The sequence below is a fragment of the Tamandua tetradactyla genome, chromosome 8 (assembly GCF_023851605.1).
Source record: "Tamandua tetradactyla isolate mTamTet1 chromosome 8, mTamTet1.pri, whole genome shotgun sequence".
Classification (NCBI taxonomy): Eukaryota; Metazoa; Chordata; class Mammalia; order Pilosa; family Myrmecophagidae; genus Tamandua; species Tamandua tetradactyla.
In genome coordinates, this window is record NC_135334.1 from 88,592,094 (window position 1) to 88,606,772 (window position 14,679).

The following is a 14,679-nucleotide window of genomic DNA, read 5'->3' on the forward strand; positions in this document are numbered from 1 at the left end:
TAGGCTTCGGTGGGTAACAGCTCCGTGTGATGTAGGTGATCTGTTGGGGCTGAAGCAGGGCCCAAGCCGGTGAACAAGAGTGTAAGGGACAGGATTCTAGCTCCTTGTTAGGATTGGCTAGCAAGGGCTAGAGTCAAAGCCTCAACCAGATGGACTGTGTTTTAGGACAGGGCTCAGGCCCCTTTGAGAACTATAGTACAAATTCATGAAATCAAGGCAGAAGCATAGGGAATCCTGCAAATCTGAGTGTTTCTTCCAGTTAAGGTCACAGTGGCTGATGGGGATGAACCTAGTATTGCTCCTACTAGCCTTGGACAGCGTCAACTCTGGGCCTGTGCACACCTGACCCAGTTCTTTGGAGGCCAAGGTACAGCAGAGAAGAATGGGAGGACCAGTGGTGATTCTTCACCAAAGATGTCACGTCCTGGACTCAGGTGGTCCTGCTTTCATGGACAACCTAAACATGAGATCTTAGGCTAGAAGCAGTTTGTACCATTGGGTAGGTTTGCGTGTAGACGCTGACATTGGTCATTTGGCTCAACACTTTATGGATTGTCTCGGTGCTGTTTTCCCTTCCCTTCTTCTATACTTACTGGCTTTCTAATCTGTGCATTTTATTTTGGGACGTAATATCAGATTCATTCAGTCATTCTAAAACAGTGACGAGGGTAGAGCAGAGGAACAAGACTGGAGGCCAGAGACCTTCTCTATAGCAGACAGTCGAAGTCCAGTTGTTCTTCAAGCAGTTGTTGAAGTTCAGCCAAAAGAAAGTGACAATGGGGAGAGAGAGGAGGGGTGGGGATGAGTAGGTAGAAATGATAAGACTGATCATCAGGATCCCTGTTAAGCTCACTTAGGCCAGCACTGAGTACCGCGGTCACTGCAGCTGTAAGAGCTAAACTTGCAGGGACTATGTCGTTTTCTGACCCCCATAGTGGGAGCAGACAAAGGAAGAGGGGCTGGGAAAATGTTTTAGTTTAGTCAACCAACCGTCCTTTATAAGCATCAGGAGGAACCCTCTAAGAAAGTCATATCCTAACACATGATGCTGGATACAAAAGGGCAGTGGGGAAGGAGTACAGATTGCCCAGGCTTGATGAGAGGGGAGTGTCATATTTTCCTGATTCCCCAGTAGAGCTTCTAGTTTGAGGAAGGAAATTTTCTACTTCCCTACAAAAGTTGTAATAAAAGTACAAAGATAGCAATAAGTAAGTCACATTTATTTATTTCACTGATCATATTTATTGATTAGACGTAAAAACAAAGTTAGAACTATCAGAGGACATCTGGAACACTTGGTTCCGTCAGTGGGAAGTACACTGGATTTTAACTCCTAGAGCTTTGGGTTCTTGGGCTTAGTTCTTTAGCCCCCCAGCACTGGGACCTTGGAGAAGTCACCTCGCATCTCTGGGCTTTTAGTCTTCATTAGAAAAATGAGTGGGTAGGCCCGAGTTACCTATAACAACTCATAAGCCCCATACTCTTTCCATTCTGGGGTGGCTGGGAAAGAGATGCGTTCGTGCTGTAAGCAAGCCCTCTGCCCCTCCCACTATCTCTCCAAAATGCTTCCCCAGCCCTCCCTCACTTAAGCTAGGTGAAATAAATGCTCCTTGTAACAATTCCAGAGCACCCAATGGCGGACCAGAGAATGGACATATCCTCAACAATCAGTGATTTCATGTCTCCTGGTCCCACCGACCTCCTCTCCAGCTCCCTCGGCACCAGTGGTGTGGATTGTAATCGCAAACGGAAAGGCAGCTCCACCGACTACCAGTAAGGCCTTTAAATTCATCTTCCTCCTGATTAAACATGGTGTTGACTCATGGGCCAGCTACTGTTTCTCATGGAAAGGGATGGGAATCAAATATTAGACTCTGGGTGACCACACAGTTGGTTGGTGCTTTATCTTCTTCGCTGGACTGCAGGCAAGGAGGGAGCCTCCAGCTCTGCTGAGGTGCTGTCTTCCCCGTCCTGTCCCAGGTTACGCTACCCCAAGGGAAAGGCCTTTTACCCTTGTCTTTGTCTTTCTTTGTTCCTTTGAGCAGAAGGTCTAAGTTTACATATGTAATTTCAAAGAACTTTTCCTGAGACCCTTTTCTGATGAAGAAAGCAAATATTAGACAGTTAATGTTTGTGGACTGAATGAACGAGGTTTTCTCTGGAAAGAGTATAGGAACATTGATACTATCCTTAAAACATAATTTAAATTAGTATGTACCTGTTATATTAAATAGTATTTTTGTTTCTTTTTAGACTTGATGACTTTTCTTTTGAGTAAGTAAATTTTCACACTTACAGTCCAATTCTTCTATATTTGTGCAAACACCTAGGGAATATGGCAGGGTAGAATATTCAAAGGCACATTTTATTTTTGAGGCAGCTGTGTGGAAACTTACCCAAATGTCCATTTAAGTGGTTTTCTTTTGTTTAATGAGGGAAAATCTCCAAGGAGGTATCCCCCTACAGCAGATGTCCTCTCTGCTGAAGTTCACAGGTCGAATTTGGGGAGCCCAGTGGCTGGAGGTCAGATGCCCACTAGGAGATGCTATGATTAATATGTAAGTTATCCCAGATAATTAAGAGAGCAAATGCCCAGGGGATGGAGAGTGGGTGTGAGGACTGTGAGGGTGTTCATTGGAGGCAGTAACTCCCCAACAGAGAGACCAGGAGATGTTTTCCATGGAACCCCTTGTATTGGACAAGTGCTGATGGAGCCACTGGCATATTCTAAGACCTCTGTTATCTAGATCTGTGGTTTCCAATTTTGTCATCATCCAAGACCCTTCAGCTTTCCCTCATGGACCCCAATTCTGCAAACCTTCTGTAATTGATGGATGACTCATTTCCCTATTACTTTAATGCACTAAAGTTGCATGTAACTGCCAAGGAGAACATCTCTTCACCTGAAATGGTCAGGCTGGCCTTGATGAGCAGACACAATTCTAGGCAGAAGGGAAGGGGATGGTTTTTGTTTGCTCATGTAGCCTGGGTAATTTCCTCTGAACTTGGGGACTAACTAGAAAAACTCTCTGCCTTTGAGGAAATCTGGGGTCCCCGGTTGGGAACCACTATTCTAGAATGTCCCTGATGTGATCCAGTGCTCCTGAGAAACAGTTGTCTTTGCCCTTGAAATTACATTGCTTAAGGGGCCATAATCCCTCCTCTCTTTTGGGATAAAGGATAAAGGAGGAGCAGCTGAGGTGGCAGTCAGCACCCTCCTGACTTAGGGGCTAGAGAGGGAGTGAGCTGAGCTGACCCCAGAGTCCCCAAAGGATTTCAGTATGTTTTCTACTTAATAGCAAGGGGTCATGAAATTTGGATCTTTGGGATCTCTGGAAGGGAGGCAGATCCCTGCTGTCACCTCAAGGCCCTCTGTAACCAAGTAGTGCCCCATGCCCCTCTACCCTATGCTCCCCTTCATCCCTATCCCTGAGCCTAGGTTTCCCTGACTCAGCCAAGAACCAGAACATTTGATAGCAGTGCCTTTGAAACCTGCCTTGGGGCTCTGCTTAGTACTTCTTTGTTGGTGTTTTGAATTCCGCCCTCTTCATTTCGGCCCCCTCCCCCACCAAATATATATGTATGCACATATGCACACATATATTTGATGCTTGATTTTTTTCAAATAGAATAAACTCCATTTATCCAGAATGATGGGAGAATGAGGTGTTACAGTTATTTGGATACTCTGGTTAACAAGAATTTCTATAAACATGATATATTCCTGATTTTCAAATAATCAAAATATGGTCAAGTGTGTATAACCTGAAACTCAATTGAGGCTATATATAACTTGTTTGATAATCTAAAAAATCCATCCGGATTGTTTTTCTATAGTAGGTTAAGTTGGTTTTTTTTGTTGTCCTTGTTTAAATTATTATACATTATTAATCAATACTGTGGCTATTTGAGCGCTCTAGTTTGGTTTCTGGATAAATGAGATCTTTCTGTATTATGTTAAGAAGCTATTCTGTATGTCCTTTTTAACAAGCTATTGTGCTCTATTTGTTTTTTCAGAGAAAGCATGGACACAGACAAAGATGATCCTCATGGAAGGTACTTATGTACCCTTAGTAATTTGAGCTTCAGGGTCCTTCTAGCATTTTCTTTGCATTGTTAATTATATACTCTATTTGTTGGGGGTGGGTTCCACCAGTGTCCTTGACTGGGGATAAGCAAGAAGGACATGAGCCCAGCAGCACCCCACCTTCCCCACCCCCACCGTGACTAACAACCAAGGGCCCTCATGTATCTATAGCGAGACGACAGGGATTAGGGCAGGAAAGAAAACAGATATGTATAACTTCGCCATTTATCTCCAGGGGATTGTGTTTTTATCTTTTGCTTTTTTTCTTCCAGATTAGAATATACAGAGCACCAAGGAAGGATCAAAAATGCCAGGTAAACTCAGACTCTCATTCTATCTCCCACTAGTTGCGGTCACTTAGAAGGCAGCCTAGGGGGTTCGGTGTGTTTTGTCTCTAAGGGTCCTTCTGGGCACCATCACATCCTTAGGAAATGGGGAAATGGGTAAGTCTTGGTGTAATGCAGCCTTCTACCCCTCTGCTCTGTCTAGGCTCAGCTGGCATTCCATTCTTTGTTGACTAAGTGCATTTAACCTGAAGGGCACTTTGAAGGCAGAAGAAAATAGGCTAAAATTTTCCCCTGGTCATCAGCGGGTTACTTCTTGACTAGAGGGCCCTTCGGAGAAGAACTGGCTTGGTGTTCCTGGGCTGCATCTTGCCTTTGAAAGGGACCGTAGTGGACTGCAGGTTGCAGCTACAGCCCAGGACATGATGCCCTGCTCACCTGAGTAGATTCTCTAACTCAGGCTGTCCTTCTGGCCTTTGACCACACTTGCTGACCCTTTGCAAGTGGGTCCTTAGGCTCTCCTGCCTTTAGTGCCATTAGCTACAGGGTTTGGCTGGCCCAAGACTCCTGGCTTTTTCCTCACAGACGAGCCTCTGTGGGAGGTGTCATGGCTGTGGTGCAGTGGCGCGTGCAACTGGCCACGTTTCCACTGTTTGTGTAGCCCCTTTTGAGGACAGGCACCAGTGGCAGGTGAAAAACAGTCAGGGAGAGGATGTGCCAGCAAGTGTCATCCTGCTTCGACAGGCAGCCACTCCCAGAAAGAAGCAGTGTGGTAGTCTTTGGGGGAGCTCTTAGGTATAGATGTAGCATCTTCTACATCTAGGTAGGTTCATGGATCATCCAATGATAGCTGCATTAGTTACCTGGTGACGCAGTTAGTGCATCTCTAACAGGAGGGAAGTGCAGCCCCTCCTCAGGCCACACAGTGGGTCCCTCACAAACCTTGGAGAGCTAGGGTGATCCTGGACTCTTGCTGGTGGCCGTGGGGGCTTTGCTTTGTGGAGTTGCCACCGCCCTTCTCTTTTCTTCCATCTCATCTTAAATTCTAATTTTACCAAGGCTGGGAGAAGAAGAAACAAGCAGAAATTAATTTGCTCAGCTTACTCTGCAAAGACAAGTTTTGTAAAATTGTGTCTTAATTCTAAGGACAGGATAATATTGTTCCTTAATTCTAAGGACAAGGTAATACTGGCCTGACAGTGAGACTACTTCTTTGGTGACTTTAATAGAAAAGTTTAATTTGAAATATTCTGCAGATCCTCAATTTATCTTGTCAGATGAATATTGAAAACACGTAAAACTTATTTATTTTTGTCACTGTTTTCTTGATGCTTGGTGACATTTTGTAAGAAACCATTTTTCATTTTATTACTCAGGGAAGCTCACAGTCAAATTGAAAAGAGACGTCGGGATAAAATGAACAGTTTCATTGATGAATTGGCTTCTTTGGTACCAACGTGCAATGCAATGTCCAGGAAATTAGATAAACTTACTGTACTAAGGATGGCTGTTCAGCACATGAAAACGTTGCGAGGTAAGGCCCTAGCTTTAGTGTCCTTGCCCACAAATGTCACCATCTTCATCTAGAATGTTCCTAAGTTCCGAAGGCAAATGTTTATTACTTGCAAATCTGCAGCCTCGAGAGATAATGCCTATAGTTTTCAGCAGTAGGATATGATGTTCAGTGAAATAAGGACCGAGCTAATATGGATAGTGAGTTGCAGTTTTACAGTCACACATGCCCAGAGCATATAAGCGGGGGTCTTTGCATGTCTCTGTAAGTGCACACAACCAGGCTATGTACACATCAGAAAGGACCCTGCTGGTGCCCCACCTTGCGTTTATGTCTGTGCCTGGATGCCACCTATACAGTTATTAAAAATCAGAAATGTAGGTGTACACAGTGACAAAGAAAACTCAGTTTCAGAGGAAAATTCAGCATGATTCGTTTGAAGAGTGAGTCACTGGTTGACGGTTCTTGCTGCATTTTATTGTCAGGAATGAGCATGGATGATATTTTCATTTTCCTGGAATTTTCCCAACCCAGATCAACTCTCTGTGAGGGAGGCAGTATTTTCCTTCTTTTCAGATTCGGGGGAGGGTGAGAAAACAGAGGCAGAAAAGTGGAAATGACTTATCCAAACCACAGGAGAAATCTGAAACAGACCAAGCCTTTTGGTGAATACTGTCCCTGGAATTTTCCATAGCTAGTGTTGGGCTATTTGAGGAAATTGGGAAGTGGGCACTCAGCCAGACCTCTGACCTGAATGGTAAAAGAATTGTATCTTTATATTTCCACAAAACCATCCAAAATAGGTAACTGGTTTTATCTGATTTTTGATCAGAAATATAAATGTATCGTGTACTTGGAGGATGGCATTTAGAAATTCATTTCAATGGGATTAAGATGGGTTTAATTATTGTAAGGTAATTTCTATCAAATTGGAAGAAAAAGAGTAGCAAATCTCAAGTTATAATAAAAAACAGGGGTGTGGATCAATAAATAATTTGTGCCTTCTTACTTGATATGAATGTTACAAACACATCCATTTGCCTCCTTCCCTAACATACTTTGAATTGTTATGAATTCATTTCATTTTATTTCTTCATTATCCTACTAACCATTCTGCAGATTCTAAACCATTTGCCGTTGGCATTTTTCCCTGTTAAATTATTGTTCTCCTGAAAGAAGCCAGATTGACAGCCTTTTAAACATAAGCCTTGTCCCCGTTTCGTCCTGAGAGCCGGTGCTGTGTGAACCGAAGCGATGCATTTTGTCAGGTTGCCAGGGTCATTTTACTCACCCCTGATGAAGAGGAGCGTCCACTAAGGGGCTTCCACAGGGTCCTGGAAGACCGGATGGTTCCCCCAGAGCAAGGAGAGTGGTGATTTAAGGGACTTCTTGACAACCCACTTAATAGAGATCTTGGGAGGATGAAACCCTCCCAGGAGCCTCTACCAGTTTGCTACTAGAGCTGTCTTCTCTCTTATTATCACTGTTTTTTTCCTATAAATGAGAAAAGCAAGCTTGTTAAGTCTTCTGTGGGCAACAGTGTTCTCTTTTCAATGGAATTTTCTTTGGCATGACAGGATCTTGTCAAAAGCCATTCTAGCCTTGTCTCCAGTTAAGAGAATAGAAGATAAAATTTAAATCCCAACCAGTAGAGACCTGGCTGCATCTGGAAAATGAATGAGTGAAGTGGAATGAGACACTATCTGAATATAAATTGTGTCAACTCTTTCTCCCTTCTCCCACCCTCAGGTGCCACCAATCCATACACAGAAGCAAACTACAAACCAACTTTTCTGTCAGATGATGAATTGAAACACCTTATTCTCAGGGTATGTTGCAATTATGGGATTGTTTTATGCAGTGTTTATTTTTATAATTCTCAGAGTTAAGTATCAGCATGTAGGAATTTGATGTCTTAACACTGAGCTTTTCTTGACCTACTTCCTTTTTCTGTTCTCCACCTATACGTTTCCATTTAGGCAGTCTTCATACTCCTGCCTTAAGACCTTTCTCCTCCTCTTCTCACTTCACTTAGACAAAAAATTGAAGGTCCATACTATTGTAGTTTTAAAACAGAAGTAGGATTTTGTTAAAAATAGGATGTAGTTAAGAATCACATTCTTGCATGAAGGTTTTAGAAAGGGACTGAAACTGAAAACAATTGGGAATTTCTCTTTTCCTGATTGACCACTGGCACAGAAAGATCCACCTAAATTTTTATACCAAAATTCCATCAAAAATGGCAAAATTCCCCAAGACTTCTTGGCCCAAAGAGGACAATAAATGCAAGAGGTGGATGCTTTCACTTGCTTTATTTTAGTCTCTGCTGAATCTCTGCAGAAAGACAGTTGAGATGATATTGTGGGAACTTGGTTTACAAGTAGAATTAGGTCTGCAATAGGACTCCAAGGTATGCTGCTGGGTAGAGTGAGATTAATTTGAAAATTGAATGGAAAGAAAATGGATTCTGAAACATATACTCTTGCAAATTATTAATAAAAAGGAAAAAATATAACTAAAAGGAACAATAATACCTGTCCACACGACCCCCATCCCCACCAGGGCTGACCTTACTTGCTGAGCTCCCCCATAGAGCTTTGGCACGCTTCCTTCAGCAGCAGTTTGCAAAGCCCCAGGATAGAGGGTAGTCCAGCTGGATTTTTGCATCATCACTACTTATTTTCAGGTCAACCTGGCGTCAGGCCCTCCATAAGTTTTAGCCTGCCTGCTTATGTCAGTATTCTCTGTCAACCCTTCCATGTTAGCACTTATGATGTGCTATGTCAAACTGTAAAGTTTTCATCTGCAAGGAATAGAAGATCCAATAACAGAATTTTGATTCTCAAATACAGCATGTTGTGGGGTGGGCTGCACGCGGTTGGTGCGGTTTCTCAGTGACATCAGCAGGAACTGGGTCTCTTTCTGTCTTCTCACACCATCATCCTAAGCTAGCATGCTACCTTGTTTCCTCAAAGTAGCAGGTCCAGGTATCCAGACCAACCAGAAAAGGGGCTAGAGGAGATTCTAGGCCAGATCCTTTTATCAGAAAAGGATATGCTTTCCTAGAAGCCTAACACTAGATTTCAGCTAATCCAGAATAGGCCACCTGGTCACCTCTAGCTGCAGGGCAGTTTGCAGAAGCAAATATTTAGATTTTTCCAGCCTCCATTAGCGGAAAAAGGAAAGAGAGAAGGGGACTGGGCACAGGTGCCGTCTTGGCCAGCCAACAGCATGTGCGACACACATTTTCTAGAGGCCACATCAGTTTAATAGATTTCCCTCTAGAAGTAGCTCCTACAACCCAATACAGCACTTCGTCTGTGATCTGTCTGGCCTGGAGTTGCATGGGGCTAGTGCCTCCCTTGCCATAGAAGCTGTCTTATTAGCATCACATTGGGGCATCTATAATACTGCATTTCTCCAATTCTTTTATATATGAATTATTTGTTAGGTCAGGTTTTTTCCATCTCATATAGGTATAGTTAGTTTTTTGAACTTAAGATAGGGCTTCTCTTTTGTCTCTCAAAATCCATTCATCAGGGCAGTGCAGCCGTGGCTCAGTGGCAGAATTCTTGCCTGCCATTCTGGAAATCCAGGTTTGATTCCTGGAGTGTGCCAAAAAAACATTCATCAGATGGTCCCACGTTCCAGCCTGTCATTAGTGAGCCTTGTAAGTTTCTTGTGACTTGTAGGGCTCAAAGGCATGTCTTCTGTGTTTTTCATTTTTCCTCTACTCACTAATTCAACAAATACTTCTGTGTACTTACTGTATGACAGTGTTCCAGGAACATCTAAATCAGTGGGTCCGAGGCTTCCCAGCAAGTTGTAATGATCCTTTGGTTAGTATTTTCAGGACACAGTTATTCAGACACTCAACACTGCCCCCACTTCTCCAGCTTTTTCATAAAGATGACCTTGCTCTCTGGGAGGATTTGCTGAAGTTAAGACATAAACTCTGTCTGCAGTATCCCTGGCACTATTAACCAAGGTCACTGCCATGAACATGCAACCTATGCAGTCACACAGGGCCCTGTGCCCAAAAGGGCCCTGTGCTTGGTTTAATGCTCTGTTCTCACCATCTTTCAAGTGTTAATTTTTGAATAACGGTCCCTGCATTTTCATTTTGCACTGGCCCCTGGAAATTATGTAGCTGTTTCTGACTGCCATACCATCTGATTCTTTTTTCTTTTTCTTTTCCTTTCTTTCCTTCTTTTTAAGAAAATGTTAGGGGGAAAAAAAGCAAGATCCTTTTGTAAAAATAAATGCTTAATAATAACTTTTCTATTGCTCCTTTTCTGAATAATTTCCTATCAGATGCCAACATTTGTCAGATTATGGAACGAGGATATTGCTGCTATTTCAGCTAAATACATCATCTTGGGCTTGCCTTTTCTGCTCTTGTGCGTCATACCGCATTCATAGTGATCTTCTTTCCCTGATGAAACTTTTCTCACCTCTCTGCCACAAGTCAGTGGCTGTGAAAATAATGTTAATCTCTTGCCACTTCTAGGTGCCCAGACCCCAGAAATTTGCTTCAACAGAGGGCAGGGTCCACTCAGATGGAATGGGAGCAGTTTGGTAACAGAAACTAGATTTCCACTATTTCCTCACCAGTGCAAATCTCGCTGCTTTTTTAACAAAGTGCTTTCAGAATATCTTTAGTAAAATATGTGCCTGGCGTCAGTCAATCTATAATATCTAGGTCCTCTACTTCTCCCTGTTTTGAAAATGAGGGTGGGCATACCAGGGTTTCTGTGTCATTTAATAACCAGCACTGGGCGGGCCACGGTGGCTCAGTGGCAGACTTCTCGCCTGCTGTGCCGGAGACCCAGGTTTGATTCCCGGTGCCTGCCCGTGCAAAAAAAAAGGAGAAAAAAGAAAAACTAGCACCATCTTCTGCAACAGTGAGCCTCCCTCCACCTTTCCTTGTGCTTTGGGGTGCTCATTGTGTTCTCACAGCCTGTGCTCTTCAGGTGCCCCCTCAACCCCAGCTTCTTCACCTCATGACTTGTTTGCCAGAGTAAACTGGAGTGAGAGTGTTTAGGGCCTCCCCTGCGTTGGCTGTCTTCACTGGCCTTTGGAACCTACTCTTTCCCCATGATGTGTTGAAATTTGCCTTGTCCCAGTCATTTGTTTATGCCTAACTCTGCCCACCATTCCCACCAAGTGTCACAGTCACTTTCTTCCCAAGTTCCTTTTGTGCCACATCACTTCATCAATGAAGAGCCTCAAAACACTTTTTTATGTTGGATGTAAGATTGTCTGCAAGGCAAATGAAGTTATTAATACCCCATTTTTGACAGAATGAGGCTTCCAGCAGATGGTGCTTAGAAAATTGCTTCCCCCTCACTGTCATCCCTTGCCCCTGGGCCCGCTTCGGGACCTAACTTAGGAAAGAATCATCCCTAGCTACCTTCTGGCTGGGTGGCCTGCCATGTCCTCTCATGGATATAGTGATTCTGTTCCACTCTTGCTCCCTTCTTTTAACCCAGCCCAAGTGCATGCACCATTCTTTTGCTTCTGACACATGTATTCATTTCCTTGTTCTATGAATTAAATTTGGGCTCTCTAGTGGAAAAGAGAAAAAGAATTTTTCAAGATTTTTCCAAAGAACAAATTGACTAGTGAATACAGCCAGATGTCAATCCATCGTGTGTTAAACCATGGGAACTGAGACAAAAGAGCAAGTATGTGATAGGGTGGACAACTTCCTCCCTGTCACAGGGAATGCCCTAGCAGTAGCTGAGTGGTCATCCATCTGGAAAGCTGTGGTTAGGATTCTTGCACAGGTAGACAGAATATACTATGATCTCAGATTCTAGGGCTCTGGTGTTTGCCTAGTTCAGTCTCTCTACCAAATAGTGTCCTGTCTCTATACCTGTCCTTTTGGCACTTTAGGTTTTACCAGTACTTGAAGTGAAGAAAGGGTAAGAAGAATCCAAGGTGAAAATTAGGCTTTGCTTTTATAGTTTCACCTAGGATACAAATGACCCAGCCCTGGATAAAGGGATGATGTTTGAGAGCAGTAGTTCTCAACCCTGCGTACATCAGAATCACCTGGGAGAGGGGTTAAACCAAACCAATGAGCAAGCTCCTCCCAGATCAGTTGATCCAGATTCTCCCAAGGGAGCCCAGGCATCAGCCTTAAAATAAAACAAGAGACCAACACTTGGGTTGTATAGAGAACCCTATTTCTCTTAGAGAGCCCTTTGTGAATGGAGGTGTTCAAGCGGAGGACAGATGGTGGCCACAGTATTGGAGAGGAGATTCTGATCTAAGAAATTCTTTCTAATCTTAGACTCTCTGATTCTGTATAATAGAGTATTATAATTAGGCTCAATAAAATGTGCTTTCTCTGGACCTTCACACAATTAAAAGAAAATTCTTAGGCTGAATTCTGCTTTGAAATAGGACTCAACTTAATTGGACTTCACCTGCAATCATTAGATGATGGTCTGTGCATATGTGTGTGTGTGTATCTGCCTTGGAGAGAATCTTGTTATTTTCATTAGGGGTTCCTTTTAGCATCCTGTTCTTAAGATATCAGTGAGAGCGTCAATGAGTGTCCCTGTGCTGTGAATACTTAGAAAATAAATCTTTGATTTGCTATAGAGTAATTACAAATTATGTTTTCCTAAAGTGTGATGGATTGATTATCCATTTCTCCTAATTAGGCAGCAGATGGATTTTTGTTTGTCGTAGGATGTGACCGAGGGAAGATACTATTTGTCTCAGAATCTGTCTTCAAAATCCTCAACTACAGCCAGGTATTGTTCATGCTTCTTTTGGTGGAGGGCAGCCTGCACAGCAGTAAGAAATGTCACCCCAATTTTCAGAATAATGACAGTGACAAGTCACATGTGAAAAGCTTATATTGTTTTTCTCCTTTAATCTGTCTTCCAGAAAATTCTTAGCTTTTTAAGAGAGAAGTGAATTTAAACTTGAAAAACCTTAATATGTTCCATTCCTCCCCCTTGCCACCCCGATTGGAAGGTTTCATTTGATCAGCAGCTTCATAATTTTGTTAATAATAAATATCCCACACCTACCGGATGGGGGTGGGGGGCTATCTGTCAAGGGAGGAGGGTAGGCAGGTAACATAATACCAGAGAAGGAAGTTGGGAATCCATCCCATTCTGTGTTTGCAGCAATGTCACTATTAGCTGATTTGTCTTAGGCAAGTCACTTAGCTCTGTCGTATATCAACTTCCTCTAAAAAATAACTGTGCTCGTCCATACCTTTTATGATTATTTGTAGGATGTAATGATATTAACACTTATGAGAGACTTTAGAACAGAGTTTTCCCTTATTATACCCATAGTTTTCATTCATTCATTTATTCACACAGTGGTGTTTACCCAGAAGTTAGGTAGACAGAAGAATTACTGTCAAAATAACATTTATATAAATTAGAATTAATGTAGCATTTAACTTTTCCAAAACGTTTTGCTGTTCTTAATCTCAGGGGATAATTGTATAGGAAATTTTTTATTATCTCTGCTAACAGGTGAGGAGACCAAAGCATACAGGGTGACATAACTTAAGAGCAGAGAGGCCAAATGGCAGAGCTTCAGTCAGGGCCCAGGCCCTACATTCCTCATTCAGAACTCTTACAGGGGAATGTGTGGGAATCAGAAAAGAGTATATAGAGCCCAAAAATCTGTGCCTTTGAGGAGCATGAGCTGTTTATATAATTGAACCCTCTTTTTCATTCACATTATCAAAATCAAACTCTGATGTCTTATTCATTGCATCCATATCGAGGCACAATGGTTAGACCTTTGTACATGCTCAGATACGAGAAATACAAAATAAAGATGAGGGATGTTCCGACTTGGAACATGTGGTTGATAATTCCTGTTCCACATGCTGTTCACTTATCATTTTTAACGTTTCATGCCTACAGAACGATCTGATCGGTCAGAGTTTGTTTGACTACCTGCATCCTAAAGATATCGCAAAAGTCAAGGAGCAGCTCTCTTCCTCTGACACCGCGCCCCGGGAGCGGCTAATAGATGCAAAAAGTGAGTACAGGAGAAGCCACCAGCATTTCCGCAGCTCTGCTCATAGGTACAGCCACAGGCAGCCAGTGCCCAGGGCAGAGCAGAGAGCAGTGTGTGCGGTGGTCTCGACCCCTCCGTTTCCACCTTCTTGCCTCTTATCTGGGCCACAGGTGCTTTCTTTGGCTAAATGAAATTACTTATTTTCTTTTGTGTTCATATTTGCTTAATTTAGCATAAAGGAAAAAAAATTCAGTGTCTAAATTTATTGAGAGGAAGAAGAGCTACTTTAACCTGATTCTTTCTGACTTTTGGTCATTTTCTTCCAGAATTTAGAAATTAGCACTTGTTTGTTCCTGAGTTTAAAGGGCTCAATGCCTGCTTGACTTATTCTCCCAGAATGGTTTTATCACCTCTGTTTGTCTCAGTTGCACATATGCAGTCTCATAAGATAAAAGCAAGAAAATTTCAAATATACAAATATCCTATCTCCTTGGCCAAAGTGGTATCTCATTAGATTGGTTTTCCCTCCTGGCTTCCCTCTTATTGCAGTGGAACCATTCACCTTCTCACCTTGCTTCCTGCTCCTGCAGCCCCTCCTGCGCCTACCCGCAAGGCCTGCCCTGGCTGTCCTCTCCTTCAGTCCCGTGGGAGGCGGAGCACGTCCACCGTTGAGTGTAGACTTGGAGATCAAACTGCCTGGGCTTACATCCTGCCTCCACCGTGTGCTCACGGTGGGGCCTTGGGCAAGTGACTTGGCATCTCTCTGCTTCAGTTTCCTCATCTGCAAAATA

The 14,679-nt window shown here is 43.0% G+C and overlaps 1 protein-coding gene across 10 annotated transcripts in view; it reads left to right on the plus strand.

Moving 5' to 3' along the window:
• BMAL1 (basic helix-loop-helix ARNT like 1) overlaps positions 1–14,679 on the plus strand; it is a 112,526-nt gene that overhangs the window by 82,170 nt on the left and 15,677 nt on the right. For 5 of the 10 annotated variants that reach the window (XM_077114030.1, XM_077114034.1, XM_077114031.1 and 2 more), the window contains 8 exons: positions 1,626–1,773; positions 2,254–2,274; positions 4,018–4,056; positions 4,360–4,401; positions 5,748–5,905; positions 7,634–7,713; positions 12,559–12,651; positions 13,792–13,909. In XM_077114030.1, the coding sequence (XP_076970145.1) occupies positions 1,634–1,773; positions 2,254–2,274; positions 4,018–4,056; positions 4,360–4,401; positions 5,748–5,905; positions 7,634–7,713; positions 12,559–12,651; positions 13,792–13,909 (691 nt within the window). In that variant the 5' untranslated portion in view covers positions 1,626–1,633. Of the gene's footprint in view, positions 1–1,625; positions 1,774–2,253; positions 2,275–2,469; positions 2,559–4,017; positions 4,057–4,359; positions 4,402–5,747; positions 5,906–7,633; positions 7,714–12,558; positions 12,652–13,791; positions 13,910–14,679 lie in introns of those variants that run through there. The other 5 variants (XM_077114039.1, XM_077114040.1, XM_077114036.1 and 2 more) reach the window with 3 other exon arrangements.